Genomic DNA, 17,890 nt, shown 5'->3' on the forward strand with positions numbered 1-17,890 from the left:
TATAATGTTCCAATCTACTCTTTCCCAGCTAATGGCTTCCCACTGCCTTCTAATGATTAAACACCATTTTTCCCTTAAATGAATTTAAATAACAGATATGAAACGCATATTACCTCTCCAAAAACCACTCCATTTTTTAATATTCAAGACAAATGTTAAGTCAACATCTCTAAAGATGTAAATTTTCCCTTCAAAATAAGCACCTGGATTTCAATTATTTTCCTAGCCATATTTTCAAATTTGTATTTGGTTATAAGGTATTTAAGCTCACTTGCCTCAAAAATTTGTGGCAAATCCTCTTAAATTGAGAATTTTTCAACAGTTTTCCCAAATTACCACACAGTTTCACTCTGTCATATAATCCTTCAAATGTCACATATTACAAGCCAACAGTCTCAATGTGACCCTACCAAACCTTTTAAAAAATGATCACTACATTTTGAACAATGTAGTTAAGGAAGGTCTTTATTTATTGAACAAAATAATATTAAACAAATTTCCTTTAATAAAAATCAACAATATACTAAACTTGAATGACTAATATTAAACCCATAAAACAATGTTTTGAAATTTATTAAAAATAGTAATAAAAGTTGAAACATACGGTGCTACTCACTGAGTGGTCCAATTTGAACCTCTTTTCCTCAAACCTTTGTTTCTGTTTGAGAATGAGCTCATTCACTGCAAATAAAAACAAGAAACACACATAATTTTTATTTTATTAAAGATATAATTTAATTGTTCTAAATGAATTGTATTTTAACTTTAAAAAGTCCCAAATCAAAAAGATACTAAGCAGAAATTTCAAATTAGAAATAGCTCTGTCACAAGCTACTACTGCTAAAATTATTGCTATTACTACTACAGTACTAATATTACTACGTGAGAAGAATTCTTCAGCCTATGTACCTACTCTTACATGTTTCAATGATGACACTACTGACACCTGGAAAGAGACAATTCACTGTGTGTGAGACTGTCCCATCAGTCTATGAGGTAGGCACCAAAGATTTATATTTTTCTCTTTTTGTTTGTTTGACTTTTGTATAAATATCATGGCAGACAATGTCAGTTACCTTTCCAAAAACCACTCCATTTTTTATTTAAATAACAGCATGATTTTTTTTTAAATTTATTTTAGGAGAGGGAAAGACAGAGGAGAGACAGAAGGGGGGGGGGCTGGAAGCATCAACTCCATATGTGCCTTGACCAGGCAAGCCCAGGATTTCGAACCGGCGACCTCAGCATTTCCAGGTCAACGCTTTATCCACTGCGCCATCACAGGTCTGGCAACAACATGCTTTTTTTACAATTGTCAGATTATCATTCTTTCAGAGGCTAGACCCCTCCCCAAACCCACAGTATGATTCTTGACTAAATTAAGCCAATCTAGTCATTTAAACTTTGCCAGTGATTGACATGGGATTAAGTATGTGACCTAATTTTGACCAATAAGGGGTATGCTGTCTTTTGGAAGAGAAGGAGAAGAGAAAAACGAGCTCTTTCCCAGCTATCACTAACAGATGGTATCTGGAACTGCTTGGAGCCATCTTGCAATCTTGAGGAATCTAGCCCAAGACCAACACATATCCTGGGGATGGAAGAACAGAAAGATGGAAAAAAACTTGATGATGTTACTGAACCACAGAATTAACTAGTTTTAGAAATTCTATGGGAATCAATACATTTTACTAAATGTTTAAGCCACTTATAATTGGACTGTTCTGTCTTTAACAGCCAGCTGATTTAAAAAAATGATAAAGGAAAACTAGCTCTAGGCTAGGCAGGCACTTTAATTTATAGACATTATCCCATTGGTTGTTCTTCCCATGTAGAGATGAGGGACTATTAGAGCATAAGGACCTTTAACATGGTGACATACATTAAACGAGACAGTTAGGATACAAATTCAACCATCTAATAATTTTTACTAAACCACAATCCAACTGTAAATATTTTTTAACAAACCAGAGAGGTACTAAGCCCACACTAGAGATCCAATCTTCAAAGATGAGTAAGATTAAATCCAAGTAAGACTAAATCTAAGTAAGACTCAAGATGTTCAGAACAAGAAGACAAATATTTATGATGCAGTAGTTTTAACATAATGTGAAAATCAGAGCTATCAATGAAAGAGACTGACAAAAAAACACAGAAGAAAGAGTAATCAAAATGTAAGGAGCAGGGCCCTGGCCGGTTGGCTCAGTGGTAGAGTGTTAGCCTGGCGTGCAGGAGTCCCGGGTTTGATTCCCAGCCAGGGCACACAGGAGAGGTGCCCATCTGCTTCTCCACCCCTCTCCCTCTCCTTCTCTGTCTCTTTCTTCCCCTCCCGCAGCCAAGGCTCCATTGGAGCAGAGTTGGCCCGGGTGCTGAGGATGGCTCCACAGCCTCCGTCTCAGGAGCTAGAGTGGCTCTGGTCGCAACAGAGCAATGCCCCAGATGGGCAGAGCATCGCCCCCTGGTGGGCATGCCGGGTAGATCCCGGTCGGGCACATGCAGGAGTCTGTCTGACTGCCTCCCCGTTTCCAGCTTCGGAAAAACACACACACACACACACACACAACACCCCACAAAAAAAATACAAAAAAAAAAGTAAGGAGCAGGCTTCAAATAGAAGGTGACATTAGAATTGGGCCAAAACAGGCACATACAAATTCATTAAATAGAAAAAGGCACAGAAAAGAATTCAGAGAGAGGAGGGAGAGGCAAGGGGCAATGTCAGAAAAATAGCAGGAGATAAAATGATTTAAAATCAATATGGCTGAAAAACAGGGTCATAGTGTTTTTGTTAATGATTAACAGGGGCTGAGAACTAAGACTACAACTGTAAACAGATTGGAGCCTGATTCTGAAGAGTCTGGTTTGTACCTCACAAGCAAAGTTATCATTAAAATCCAGGGAAGATAAAGAAGAAAACTTGCAATAATGTAATACTGGAAATAAAGAGGAATGTGGAATATAAGTGTAATGTTTCAGTCACAGCATTAACCACTTTAAAAAAAGAAAAGCAACTTAAATAATTGTAATACTTCACATGTATCATATATTCTACATTGCACTTTACCAAGAAATCTCAAATACCATTCAAACTGAAGAATAATCTAAATTCATAATTATAATTCTATGGATTCTTATAACAGCCATAGTACTAAGAACAAACAATGCATTTCTACGTTAAATTTTCCATTTTAGCAACGGTCTTTTTAGATGCAGGCTGGTATAGAAGTAGAGACTCTGAGCCAGACTGCTTAGGACCAAATCTGCCACTTCCTGGTTTGTAAAACTTTACTGAGATACATAGCCTGGTCTGTGCCATAGTTTCTTCCCCTGAGAAATGACGATGACCACAGTGCCTATCTTACAGAACTGAGAATTAAATGAGTTAACACACATACAGCACTTAGGATAAAGTCTGAAGTAATAAGGATGAGACATGCATTAGTTATTTATTTTATTATTTATTTATTCATTCATTTTAGAAAGGAGAGAGAGAGGGGAGAGAGAGGAGAGAGAAGGGAGGAGGAACAGGAAGTATCAACTCCCATATGTGCCTTGACCAGGCAAGCCCAGGGTTTCGAACCGGCGACCTCAGCATTTCCAGGTCGACGCTCTATCCACTGCGCCACCACAGGTCAGGCAGTTATTTTTTTAAAAAACAGTAATTTTGAACTTGGCATTCATGTTGTCCTTTACCTTAAAGAGAGGGTCATTCGTGAGAAAGATTTAAGAATTCAATGTACAGATTTTATATCTAGACAGAAGAATCGAGGAGAGAGAGAGAGAGACAGAGACAGAGACAGAGACAGGAAGGGAGGAAGAGGCAGCTGAAGAGAGATCCTGCACCAGGAAGGAACAGGAGACCTGAGAGCAGGCATTGGCAGGAGTGCAGGAACAACTGCAGACATGCTCTCACCCTGCCTGAGCCTTCCAGGGTCATGAGAGAGCCCCGAGATCTTTCAAGTCCAAGGAGGATGGCCAGGGGAAGAGAGTGTGTACAGTGGAGAGGTGGGGGAGGGGTAGAGAGTAAAGGGAATGAAAAAGAACGCTGTAGGAAAAGAAAACACAATGCTGTGGAAGGTGGGGGGGGGGGGAGTCTCAAAGAGGAGAAACTAGTGTAGTACTTATGGTGGAAAAGGAAAAGTCAAAATACTTGTCCTGACAAAAAAGTATGTGACTAACGTCCAGAAAACCAAATACTTTTTGTGTTTGGCTTCCTATTCTTTTATTAAAATAGAAGGACTTGAGCCCTGGCCAGTTGGCTCAGTGGTAGAGTGTCGGCCTGGCGTGCAGGAGTCCCAGGTTCAATTCCCGGCCAGGGCACACAGGAGAAGCGCCCATCTGCTTCTCCACGCCTCCCCCTCTCCTTCCTCTCTGTCTCTCTCTTCCCCTCCCGCAGCCAAGGCTCCATAGGAGCAAAGTTGGCCCGGGTGCTGAGGATGGCTCCATAGCCTCTGCCTCAGGTGCTAGAATGGCTCTGGTCGCAACAGAGCAACGCCCCAGATGGGCAGAGCATCGCCTCCTGGTGGGCATGCCTGGTGGATCCCGGTCGGGGGCATGCGGGAGTCTGTCTGACTGCCTCCCCATTTCCAACGTCAGAAAAATACAAAAAAAATAATAATAATAAAATAGAAGGACTTGACTTGTCAACTAATAGAGCATTAAAAAAATTTTTGACAATAAATCAGTAAGTGCTGTTGTTGTAGGTAATAATTCAGAAAGCTATCAAATAACTGAGTGACGTTGCTCTAACAAAATTTCTTCAATCCCCATCAACTTACTTATGTAAAGAAAAGTTTCAGCCCTGGCCAGCTGGCTCAATGGTAGAGCACTGGCCCTGCATGTGGATGTCCCAGGTTCAATTCCTGGTCAGGGCACGTGGGAGAAGCGACCATCTGCTTCTCCACCTCTCCTCCTCTCACTTCTCTCTCCTTGTCTCTCTCTCTCTCTCTTTCATGTCCCCTCCTGCAGCCATGGCTTGATTGGAGTGAGTTGGCCCCAAGCTTTAAGGATAGTTCCATGGCCTCTGCCTCAGGTACTAAGAAAAGCTCAATTGCTGAGCAACGGAGCAAAGCCCCAGAAGGGCAGGGCATCACCCCTTAGTGAGCTCTACCGGGTGGATTCTGGTCAGGGAGCAAAGCAAAGTTTCTCAAGACTTACACTTTTAAAAATAAAAAAGAAAGTCTTAAACTTACACAATGTCATATGTCAATTTAAAAAACTGTGATGATTCTTGAAAAAGAAATAATAATAATAAAAAGAAGACAAATGAAATGGAATCCTAGTCCTAGTAATAACCAACAATGGGCCCTGGCCGGGTAGCTCAGTAGGAAAGAGTGTTGTTCCAATACGCCAAGGTTACAGGTTCATCCCTGGGCAAGGTACCTACAAGAATCAACCCATGAATGCATGAATGGGTGGAACAACAGATGGATGACATGCTCTTTCTCTCTCTAAAAAAAAAAAAAAAAAAAAAACAGCAATAGCACTGGTACTGCTTGAGAAGGGCACCACCAAACATTAAGCAGTGTAATTTCAATAAATTTTTACTAATACTTTATAAAATTTCTAAATATTTGTCTGATCAATTGCATACTACTAATTATAATAACAACCCTCCAAAATATTTAAGTTCCAATACTAAACAGAAAATTATGTTCAAAAGAAACTCCTAAGTCTATAATTTTTATTTATATATACTTCTGTTACAGAAAAGTATTACAGGGAAATCAATATAAATTTAAAAGATGAAAATACATTAATGTAAAAGATAAAGTCATGTGGACGATATGCAATGTAGGTAGGATTCTGTTTAATTCAAACAGAAAAGGAATGAATAAAATTTCTTACTTACAACAGAAAGCATCTATGTTCAGATCAATGAAAAGTATCCAATCACTATGATATTGCCTGACCAGGTGGTGGTGCAGTGAACAGAGCGTCGGAGAGGGACGTGGAAGATCCAGGTTAGAAACCCCGAGGTTGCTGGCTTAAGCGCAGGCTCATCTAGTTTGAGCAAGGCTCATCAGCTTGAGCCCTAGTTACTGGCTTGAGCAAGGGGTCACTCAGTCTGCTGTAGCCCCCTGGTCAAGGCATATATGAGAAAGCAATCAATGAACTACTAAAATGCCGCAATAAAGAATTGATACTTCTCATCTCTCTCCCTTCCTGTCTGTCTGTCACTATCTGTCCCTCTCTTTGTCACACACACACACACACACACACACACACACACACAATCACTATGATATTCAGATTTCAAAGTATTTGAAAAAGAAATGAGTTTTGGCCCTGGCCGGTTGGCTCAGCGGTAGAGCATCGGCCTGGCGTGCGAGGGACCCGGGTTCGATTCCCGGCCAGGGCACACAGGAGAAGCGCCCATTTGCTTCTCCACCACCCCCCTCCTTCCTCTCTGTCTCTCTCTTCCCCTCCCACAGCCAAGGCCAAGGCTCCATTGGAGCAAAGATGGCCTGGGCGCTGGGGATGGCTCCTTGACCTCTGCCCCAGGCGCTAGAGTGGCTCTGGTTGCAGCAGAGCGACCCCCCGGAGGGGCAGAGCATCGCCCCTGGTGGGCGTGCCGGGTGGATCCCGGTCAGGCGCATGCGGGAGTCTGTCTGACTGTCTCTCTCCCCGTTTCCAGCTTCAGAAAAAAAAAATACAAAAAAAAAAAAAAAAGAAAGAAATGAGTTTTATTTTTAGATAGCTGTATTTACAGTACTCCTAAAATTACATCCTTTATATTCACTTAAAAGAAAAACTAGATTCTACTATATTAAAAATGAGGCATCAATGTGTGAGAAAGTACCTAATTTATCAGAATTTTTATATGGGTCATCCAAGGAAAAGGTTTGAAGACTATTGCTACAGAAAATGTGTGGCCCAGCCCTCTCCTCTTGAATCAGGTGTACAGCATTAAAAGTGTAAGGTCCAGCCCTGGCCAGTTGGCACAGTGGTAGAGCATTGGCCCAGTGTTTGGACATCTCAGTTTTGATCCTGGTCAGGGCACAGAGGAGAAGCGACCATGTTCTTCTCCACCTCTCTCCCTCTCTCTTTTCTGTCTCTATCTTTATCTCTATCTCTCTTCTCCTCCTGCAGCCATGGCTCCAGGCACTGAGGATGGCTCCATGGCCTAGCCTCAGGCACTGAAATAGCTCAGTAGCTGAGCAGCAGGCAGCTGCTCCAGGTGAGCAGAGCATTAACCTGTAAGGGGCTTGCCAGATGGATCCCAGATGAGGCACGTGCAAGTGCATGTCTCTCTGCCTCCTCACTTCTCACTTAATTAAAATAATAAAATAAAATAGATCACCACCAAGACAACTTAAAGCTTAGAAAATCAGGAAAATGTGACTTCATTATTTAATAGTGAATATATATATATATATACACACACTAATATATGAAAATTACTTTCCACATTTTTATATTTCTTCCATGCTAGTGTATAGTATTCTCTCTCACCATTTAGAAATTCACCTAACAGAATTTCTAACTTGTGAAATTATTTAAGGAACATTGCTTCAAAATTTCTGTTATTATCAAAACTTTCAGAACATCAAATTCCTTTCTATTTTTAACCATTCCAAAAGTAGTTTTCCAAAATTATGCAACTAATGGGCCCACGTAGCAGCATCAATCTAAGTTCAGAAACAAAGGATTCTGCTTTGCAAGATTTTATTTTCCCTTTTTTCTAACCTAGCCAGTGAAGTCCAGTCCTCAGAATGTCAAACCAGCCAATATTTCCTCATTTCCTAAGTTCCTTCTCCAAGTTTGTCTTAAGACTTTATCTATGTAGAAAAACTTGGTATTAAACAGAAAATCTTCACAATATTTCCTCCAAGATTCCTTTCTGCTGTGCAATCATCCAGTGATTTTCCTTCATGAAAAGATACTGAACTGTAGTGAAAAGTAAAAGAGAGGAAAAGGGCTGTAGCCAAAGCAATTTTAGAGCAGAGGTAGAAATGAAAGCCATAGCTGAAAAGGTACAACTTCATGATTTATTATAAACCAGCAACTGAGCTGAGGAAGTCAAACTGAAAGTGAAGCCTCGGCAGCTCAGAATCTAGAGTACAAGTAAATGTCACACCCTGACTCAGAGTTATGTTCCTCTTTAGAATGAAGGTTAACCTTTCTGATCAACATGCCCAATGGTACCCTACTTCATGCCTACCCATAACTGAAAATTAATCTTCATTCCTAAAAACTCAATATAAAGATTTTCCACAATATCTATGCTTTACAACATGTAGAATTTTTAGATATTCACAATTGGTCTCTGATGAGAAATCATTCCCAGCCATTTACCCTTTATCCTATTTTGTCTCTCTTCTCTAGCTTCCATTCCTCCCTCGAAAGTTCTACATCCATGCCTTCCTTTCCCAATTCTTACTTTCTGATTGCTTCCAGATCACAGACTCTGCCCCCTTGTAGAACACTCATATTCAAATGGATGTTTTCAGCCCTTCCCCTCCTTATTAGCTCTTTACTCCATTGCTTGTCACTTCTGCCCCTGCAGCAGGAACAGCAAGAATGAACACTATATAAAGAGACAGGAATTCTGGACATCTGGCATTCTCCTTTGGCTTCAGTCTGTCCACCCATCTATGCAAGAATTTAAGAGTTGTGTCAATCAAAAATTTTTTTAGAAATTTGAGAATGATATGGCACAGAATCTGTCAAAACCCAGGTAAGATTGGGAAAAGCATCTGGGGGAGTAGGAAAGAGAGGCTCGCTTACTCTAAACTATGCTTTCTGAATAAATTAGGGCTAGCATATACTTGGGGGAAAAGAATATTTAAAAAAATAAAAAATCATTCCAAAGACTCACCCAAGAAATTAGGATACAGATGGTCAATATTATCCACAACATAGTTACACTTGGGACATCTATTATTATCCTCCAAACTCTGATGAATACACTTGTAGCTATTAGTAGAAAAAATAAAATAGATTTGGTTAAGTCAGTGATAGATTAATAAACTGGTCACAAAATAATGCCTATTAGTCTTCTATTCCTCATTTTCAACATAAGTAATCAGTTTTCAAATTTATTTCAGCTTATATTTTTACATCGTAAAGAAGATACATAGGGAATTATTACAAAATAATATACAAGTCATTGAAAAATAAACTCAAATAATAAATCTAAATTTACAAAGATGTATTAAGTTTTAAGTTTATGCAATTTAAATAATATATAACAACACCACAAAAATCAAATGTCTAAGATTTAATTAAGCAAACAGATTGGGTTCTTTTGGTATTGATATCCTTAATACAAAAAAGAGTGCATTCAAACAAGAAAAAGAGAAAAACAGAAAAATCAGTATAACAAAAATTAGTCAATAAGCATGAGAAAATCCTCATCTTCACTAAAATAAAAAATTAATTTAAAATTATATACTAGTTTAGGCCTGACCTGTGGTGATGCAGTGGATAAAGCATTGACCTGGAACACCAAGGTCACAAGTTCAAAGCCCTGGCCTTGCCTGATCAAGGCACATATGGGAGTTGATGCTTCCCATTCCTCCCCGCTTCTCTCTCTCTCTCCTCTCTCTAAAATGAATAAAAATTTTAAAAAATAATAAAAGGCCCTGGCCAGTTGGCTCAGTGGTAGAGCATCAGCCAGTGTGTGGATGTCCCAGGTTCAATTTTCGGTCAGGGCACACAGGAGAAGTGACCATTTGCTTTTCTACCCCTCCCCCTCTCGCCCCCCCCCCTCTCTTTCTCTCTCTCTCTCTCTCTCTTCTCCTCCTGCAGCCATAGCTTGGAGCAAGTTGGCCCTGGGTGCTGAGACTGGGTCTATGGCCTCGCCTCAGGTGCTAAAATAACTTGGTTGCTGAGCATCACCCCCTAGTGGGCTTGTTGAGTGGATTCCAGATGGGGCACTTGTCTCTCTGCCTGCCCACTTTCACTTAAGAAAAACAAACAAACAAATAAATAAATAAACAAATAAAATTATACACTAGTTTATAACAATTAGAATAAAAAAATACTGTCAGAGTTAAGCAGTATTTGTAGATGTAAACAATCTCATGTACTGTTGTAGGAAATGTAACTGCCACTTTTTAAAAGGGAAGTTATACGAAATACTTAAGGCTGTGCATCTCCTTTGATTTGTAGTGATTTTACTTCTAGGAATTTATCCTAAAGAAATAAGCAGATACTTATGTAGAAAGGTGTTCAACTCAAGGTTATTTGTAAATAACAAAATGAATTCACAAGCAATCAAAACACTAGACAATTGACTAAGTTTGTAAATAGCCCAATACAATGTATATAGCCATAGAAATCATATTGTAAGTACAGCCATGAAAAGTAATCAATAACAATTAATAGTTATACCTGAAGAAATACGATTACAAAAAATTTTTCCTTCCTCACCTTATATATTCCTATAATGTTAGGCTTTTTACATTGTGTATTATCTTATAATAAAAAACATTAAAAATACTGTTCAACCAAACCTAAGACATTTTCAATAGCTACTCATAATGCAACTTTTTTTTATTTTTAATTTTATTTATTCATTTTAGAGAGGAGAGAGAAAGGGAGAGAGAGAGAGAGGGAGAGAGAGAGGAGAGACAGAGAGAGGTGAGGAGGAGCTGAAAGCATCAACTCCCATATGTGCCTTGACCAGGCAAGCCCAGGATTTCGAACCGGCAACCTCAGCATTTCCAGGTCGACGCTTTATCCACTGCGCCACCACAGGTCAGGCCTCTCATAATGCAACTCTTAAAATAAATATTCAGTACCACAATGTACTTAGGGAATCAGGGAACGTACAGATACTCCAGTACTTTCAGCCTTTTTCACCAATGAAATAAAAGTTGGTTTTGCATTTCATTTGCATAATCAAACAACTTTCTTGGACTAGTCATTTGCTTTTCTGATGTTATTTAATAAAAAAAATAAATAAAATGCTTTTTTATCACTTCATATTCATTTTGAAATATCCCCTAATTTTTGTGAGCAGTATAAATGGGTGCCTGTTAAGTGTATAGCTAATAATAAAGAATGAATATTTCTCTACAGCTACGGATAACTGCCATTTCTTCTATCAAGTACATGTCTACCTGTAAAGTATGAATATTTTTCTGTCTGTGTAAACAGGAATGAGTCGATATAAAAAACTGCAAGTCAGAAGAAACAAAAACAGCAAAGACAAATCAGAAACAGTGGTCATATATAATAAACCATATATAAAGAAAGACTAATGGCAAGATACAAGACAATGAATTAGTCAAAAGTCCCAAAAGGCAAGCTGGCACCCAGGCTTGATCAAATATTCGCTGGGAGATGACAACAATGAGGAACCTTTGAATTATAATTAATTTGTAATGAAGCAAAACAGTATATGAAGACTTGGTAGACATGACGTCTCAGAAGCAAGGTGCAGAGAACAAGCTGGATGCAGCAAAGGAACAACAACAACAAAAAAGCAATCCTTATCTCTATATCATATAGAAGACAGAATTTTTTTTTTTTTTTTACAGAGACAGAGAGAGAGTCAGAGAGAGGGATGGATAGGGACAGACAGACAGACAGGAACGGAGAGAGACGAGAAGCATCAATCATCCGGGTTTTTTTTTCGTTTCGTTGTTCATTGATTGCTTTCTCAATGTGCCTTGACCGTGGGCCTTCAGCAGACCAAGTAATCCCTTGCTCGAGCCAGCGACCTTGGGTCCAAGCTGGTGAGCTTTGCTCAAACCAGATGAGCTGGTGCTCAAGCTGGTGACCTCGGGGTCTCGAACCTGGGTCCTCCGCATCCCAGTCCGATGCTCTATCCACTGCGCCACCGCCTGGTCAGGCAGAAGACAGAATTTTTATTGTTGAGTTTCAGTTAGGCTACCTCTAGTCCAAGGTTCACTGTCAAGTGGGAATGAATAAAGTGAAAGGTTTATTCCTATTACACTGTCTTCAACCTATTACAAGGAAAGAGTTACCATTTGTAAGTGGGACATGGGATAAACAGTTGATGTGGTCTGATTTAATTCAGTGTTAATAATATGAATGGAACCTTGAAGTGATATACTGCTTGGCTCCAGATTACTAGCCAGGGTTCAAATTAGCAAAGAGTTGATACAACAGGCTACTGTTCAATGATTGAAGTTCTGCAGGCCACACATGTTAGGATAGGGTAAATAAGTATGAGCCTATGTTCAAAGTACAGAAATGTTGCACAGTTTAGCAAGCCTGACAATGGGAGTACCAAACTCCCGGTTTATTAGCTCCTGCCAAGTTGTGCTCTCTATCCAACCAAAACCTGCTCTCTAATCACTATGCTGTACACCTGAAACTAATATAATATTAACTATAAACTATAATTGAAAAAAAACAATAAAGCTTTGCATTAATGATATAGTCACACCATGAAAATTACAGGACTCACTGGAAAGACCAGGCCTGCCTAGTTATACAATTAATCAGCAATTGAGAACACTTTACAACATAGTCAAGCGAGATTACTGAACTGATTCAGCAGACTCTTCAGCTCCTTTTTAAATGCCACAAGTAAATGCCAAAGTTAGAGGAGGGCAGTTAGGAAAAAAAAAGACCTCACTTAAACTGTTTCATGCTTCAACACCTTCAAACCTGTGACATAGGTGAAAAAAGTAGAAGAGGGTAGGAAAGGGGATAGTGAGGAGCAGCAGCAGAAGGGATAGGCTGAGTGACTTGACAAAGGTAAGGTAAGCTTTAAAGTCAGAACTAGAACACTGGTTTACCAATTTCGAGAGCTGGCTCTTTCAGTTCTGTATCAGTAGTTGTCAACTGAGGCCAAGTAAGAGAGATCTGGCAAAGTCTAGAGATAGATTTGGTTGTCATAACTGGGGGGACAGGGGTTGCTACTGGCAAGGCCAGGGATACTGCTAAACAATCTATAGCCAGGGTAGTCACCCACAACAAAGAATTATCTGGCCTAGTACATCAATATTACCAAGGTTGAGAAAGCCTGCTTTTTCTAAATCACTTAATTTCTAGAATGATCAAATACTAAAATCTCTAAGACAAGTACATGGTTTCCATGGAACGCTAAGGTGCTGTATCAATTCATAGATGAAAGAGAACACTACTGATAAACCATCAGCCTGAAGACCAAGACCATGCATGTACTAGCCTGGAAGTAAGATCCATATGAACTAGAATTTCAATAGCAATGTAGAGCAGAAAGTGATTCATGAACCATAATAATGTAAGCTACGAAAGCGATTTTTATTCTAAACTTTTTAAATGACTGGCATGTCGGAGATACCTATCAATGAAGCCTCATCCTCCAGATCAAACTAGAGTCTGGTGAGAACACCCAGTACTCTTCTTGACTAATGGCTAATAACCTACCAGATACAGTAGGTCAACTGCAGTATAAGATTATGGATCTAACTTCAATATGAATTAGAATATAATGATGATCAGAACACAACAGAAATACTAAGGTTAAAATAATATATCAACCAGGTTAAGAATTTATGGAGATGATTTTTTTTTTTTTGGTATTTTTCTGAAGCTGGAAACAGGGAGGCAGTCAGACAGACTCCTGCATGCGCCCAACCAGAATCCACCCAGCATGCCCACCAGGGGGCGATGCTCTGCCCATCTGTTACAACCACAGCCATTCTAGCACCTGAGGCAGAGGCCATAGAGCCATCCTCAGCGCCCAGGCCAACTTTGCTCCAATGGAGCCTTGGCTGCGGGAGGGGAAGAGAAAGACAGAGAGGAAGGAGAGGGGGAGGGGTGGAGAAGCAGATGGGCGATTCTCCTGTGTGCCCTGGCCAGGAATCGAACCCGGGACTTCTGCACGCAGGCTGATGCTCTACCACTGAGCCAACCGGCCAGAGCCTATGGAGATGATTGACTGCAAGTAGAATATACCACCCCCAAACAAAAAAATAAACAAAAGGAATTAAACATACACAAATTACATGTCCATTAGGATAGCTATTATCAAAACAAAACAAAATAAAACAAAAAACAAACTAAAGAACAGAAAACAACAAGTGCTGCAAAGATGTGATAAAATTGGAACCTTTATGTACTATTGGTAGAAATGTAAAATGGTACTGCAGCTATAAAAAACAGTATGGCTGTTTCTCAAAAAGTATTAATCCCAGTATTACCTCTGATCCAGCAATTCCACTTCTGGGTATATACCCAAAAGAACTGAAAGCAGGGTCTCATGGAGATATTTATACATCAGTGTTCAAAGCAACATTCTTAACAATAGTTAAGAGATAAAAGTAACCCAACTGTCCAATCACAGATGAATAGATGAACAAAATATGATATATATATATGCGCAATGGAATACTATTTAGCCTTAAAAAGGAAGGAGATTTTGACACATGCTACAAAATGGATGAAACTTGAGGATATTATGCTAAGCAAAATAAACTAATTATAAAAAAAGATACTGTTTTAATTCCACTTATATGTCTAGAAAAGTCAAATTTACAGAAATAGAAAGTTAAATGGTAACTGGCAAAGGCTAGGGGAAGGGGAAACGGGGAGTTGTTGTTTAATGGGTATCTATTTTCCTTTTTGCAAGAAAGTGCTATGAATACTGACTTAACGTGTACATACTTAACATTATTCAACTTACAAATGGTTAAGATGGTAAATTTTATTTGTATTCTGTGACAACTAATAAATACACATTAATGTGACATAAAGATAACACTAACATTGAGCAGTGTTAAAGAAGAGAACACAGAACTTTTTTTTTAATGACAGACACAGAGAGAGACAGACAGATAGGAAGGGAGAGAGATGAAAAATATCAATTCTTCATTGCGGCACCTTAGTTGTTCACTGATTGATTTCTCATATGTGCCTTGACCGGGGGGCTACAGCAGACCAAGTGACTGACCCCTTGCTCAAGCCAGCGACCTTGGGCTCAAGCTGGCAACCTCAGCGTTTCAAACCTGAGTCCTCCATGTCCCAGTCTGACACTATCCACTGCTCTACCGCCTGGTCAGGTGAGAACACAGAACTTTTTAATCCTCTATAATCCTTTCCCAATGTCCTTCTACCCTGCTTTACTGGGCCTCATATTTATGCCTACAAGTGAGTTAAAAGAACTCATCCTGATACTAAACACCCCCTCTCCAATCTCCTAAAACAGTAAAGCTCTTCAACAATTAATAAACCCCATTAATAAAGGCCTATGGTAAATCTAAGTATTGCACAGATATTATGCACCAATCATATGCTTACTGCCTTGAGCCACAGAACTTGTAAAGATATATCAATCAAAGAAATATGATTAAAATAGAACCAAAGTTAGTTTTAAAAAACATAACTTCTCACTAACTACATTTACACACAAGTTTAAGATTTCCAAAAGAAAAGTTTGCTAAATAAAAACATCTTACCAAAAGCTGTGGCCACATTTCGTCATGTATGCTTCCTCGATCATATCAAAGCAGATAGGGCTAAAAAGAAAACAGAAAAGTAATTGATACATTTTTTAAAAAGTAGAATGATTTCAAATTGGAAATGGCCAGCAATACAACAAAACCATATTTCCACACACGACTAAGTCTTCAAACATCCTACCAATGTGAGATGAAATTTCTATTTAGCTGAATGAACTTCAGGGGATTGCAGGTAAAACAACAATTTGTAAGATGGTCCTAAGGGCCATCAAGCTCTAAGATAAATTAAATGAGTATATTAAAATGGCCCCAGTACTTTAACTTGCCCATAATTTATAACAGTGCAATGTAATCAACAAGAGTCCTTGAGAAAGTTCCATCTTCTTCAATCAGCCCTGTATTCAAAAACACCGACCCAGACCTACCTACTCATCTAAAAGCTCTTTCATTTCCCATCTCAAAAAAGATGAATTTTCCCAGTGATAAATTTACAATTCCAATTTCAATATCTTTTCCAGATAATAAAGATGGTAATGATAGCTAATACTTAAAACAGCACAAACTATATCTACTAAAACATTAACATAGCTTAACCCATTTAATCTTTTCAACAACACAGTGTGGTAGGTACCTATTACTAGACCCATTTTATAGATGAGAAAGTTGAGGTAAAGAGATGTTCAAACTTATGTCCATGCTCTTAACCATGATTGTATACTATCTTCCAGACACTATCAGTTAAATACCAAATTCTACCAATTATGACATAGCTCTGGCCAATGAAGGATAGTCATTAATTTCTGGAAAGGCACTGTCTACCAGAAAGAGGCAAAGTCTTATAAAAGATATCCCTTTATACCTCCCTCTTCTTCCTTCCAAAACTCTGGTGAAGTGTCAAGAGATATACACTAGCCATCTTGTGACCATGAAGATAAAACCATAAACTAGGAAGAGAGGGCATTGGTTCCTTGATGACATCCCTGGACAGTGCATCAGCCATGGACTGCCTACCTCTAGACTTCACAGTACATGAGAAAAGTAAATCCTCACTTGCTTAAGCCAGTATTTATCAAGGTTTCTGTTACTGGCATACAAATCCAATCTTTATTGATGACACATGACACTAAACTGTAAATGAAAATTCACTCACTTCTTCAAGAAAAATTTTCTAAACACAAATACTATCCTAGAATGTGAGGCTATATAACAAGTTATAAAATCTCAATGCTGTGTAAGCTCAGAGTTTGACCCTGAATAGTGTGTTAGCTTAAAATGAACTGGTTTTGTCAGCTTTACTCTGTTGGACTGAAAGAGAAGTCTCCTAAAGGTGGGGATCCGGTCTTTTCCTTTGAGACAAAGTTCACCTTGCACTTGCTTGATGGAGTTAAGGAAGCAGCTAGGCTGGAGAGCTTCCTGACAGTGTGAAGGCTGCTCTGTAATCCCAGTTTGTGGCTAAAGGATGCTGAAGAGCAACTCTGAGATGAAGGTTTTATTTCACAGGGACCACTGGAAGCTGCCGGATGCTCAACAGTTACCTGATGGCTCAAACCCCAGAGTGAAGGCAACATTTGCCCCCCACCCTATCACCACCACCTTTTTAAAGAACTTTATTTTTTTGAGTTTTTGGTTTACAACAAAATTGAATGGAAAAAAGTAAAAGAGGACTACAATACATGTCATATTATTTGTTACACTAATAATACAAGATGCATGCAGTACCTAAAAATTACTATCAGATCAGTTTCTAACAGCAGCTTTTAATTGCTTCTGAGTAACATGTGAATCAAAGAGAAGAGTCTCCACTATATTCACCAAAGCCAGCCTTTTAACCACATTGAAAGTCAAGCCGTCCAGCAAAAATGGGATCCAATTGAAATTAATCCTAGGTATGCCATCCACACCTTGAGCAAATAGTTTCCTCTTGCTAATCCTGTTTTCTTCTTTTGTATAACTGAGATGATATTTACCCCATAGAATCACTGAATTGATTAATAAATATTTATAAGTACTCAGTATAATTTTTGGTATATAATAGTCAATAAATGGTAGAATACACCAAAAGAGAATATGAAAAAATCTGTATCAGTGATAGAAACTTGGGAAGAGTGGTGTCCACCCAAACTAAAAACTTCAAGGAATTCCTATTAGAAATAAGTAGAATAAAGGAAGATAAGGAATGACCTACCATTCCCCTTCCCAAGAAAATGCTGAAATATCAGAGGACATATAGAAATATAGAGAAAATCCTAACAAAACACTACTAACTCTCCCCAATTTTGAAGAGTAAGAACGTAACCAGAGCAGGTTATGGGGAAAAAACTTCAAACAATCCAGTTAGTACCCATTCCACTCTGCCAATCAACAGCATTCAATGAGGATGAGCTAGAAGACCTAAGTACAAATACAGGCATAGCTAGTATGTAATTTGGCAGCCAAGGCAAACTTTATACAGACACCTGAAATTTTATATAACCCAAGACTTTATATAGATCCAAAAAATGTTTACGGGTTCATCAAATGGAAGG

The 17,890-nt window shown here is 38.8% G+C and overlaps 1 protein-coding gene across 3 annotated transcripts in view; it reads right to left on the reverse strand.

The window, feature by feature from the left end:
• Nucleotides 1-17,890, reverse strand: part of COP1 (COP1 E3 ubiquitin ligase) — a 145,088-nt gene that overhangs the window by 112,407 nt on the left and 14,791 nt on the right. For 2 of the 3 annotated variants that reach the window (XM_066261208.1, XM_066261206.1), the window contains exons 2-4: nucleotides 15,363-15,422; nucleotides 8,822-8,919; nucleotides 605-681 (exon numbers count right to left, since the gene is read on the reverse strand). In XM_066261208.1, coding sequence (XP_066117305.1) covers nucleotides 605-681; nucleotides 8,822-8,919; nucleotides 15,363-15,422 — 235 coding nt within the window. The remainder of the gene's footprint in view (nucleotides 1-604; nucleotides 682-8,821; nucleotides 8,920-15,362; nucleotides 15,423-17,890) is intronic. The other variant, XM_066261207.1, reaches the window with a different exon arrangement.

Source organism: Saccopteryx bilineata, chromosome 2 (genome assembly GCF_036850765.1).
Source record: "Saccopteryx bilineata isolate mSacBil1 chromosome 2, mSacBil1_pri_phased_curated, whole genome shotgun sequence".
NCBI classification, from domain to species: domain Eukaryota; kingdom Metazoa; phylum Chordata; class Mammalia; order Chiroptera; family Emballonuridae; genus Saccopteryx; species Saccopteryx bilineata.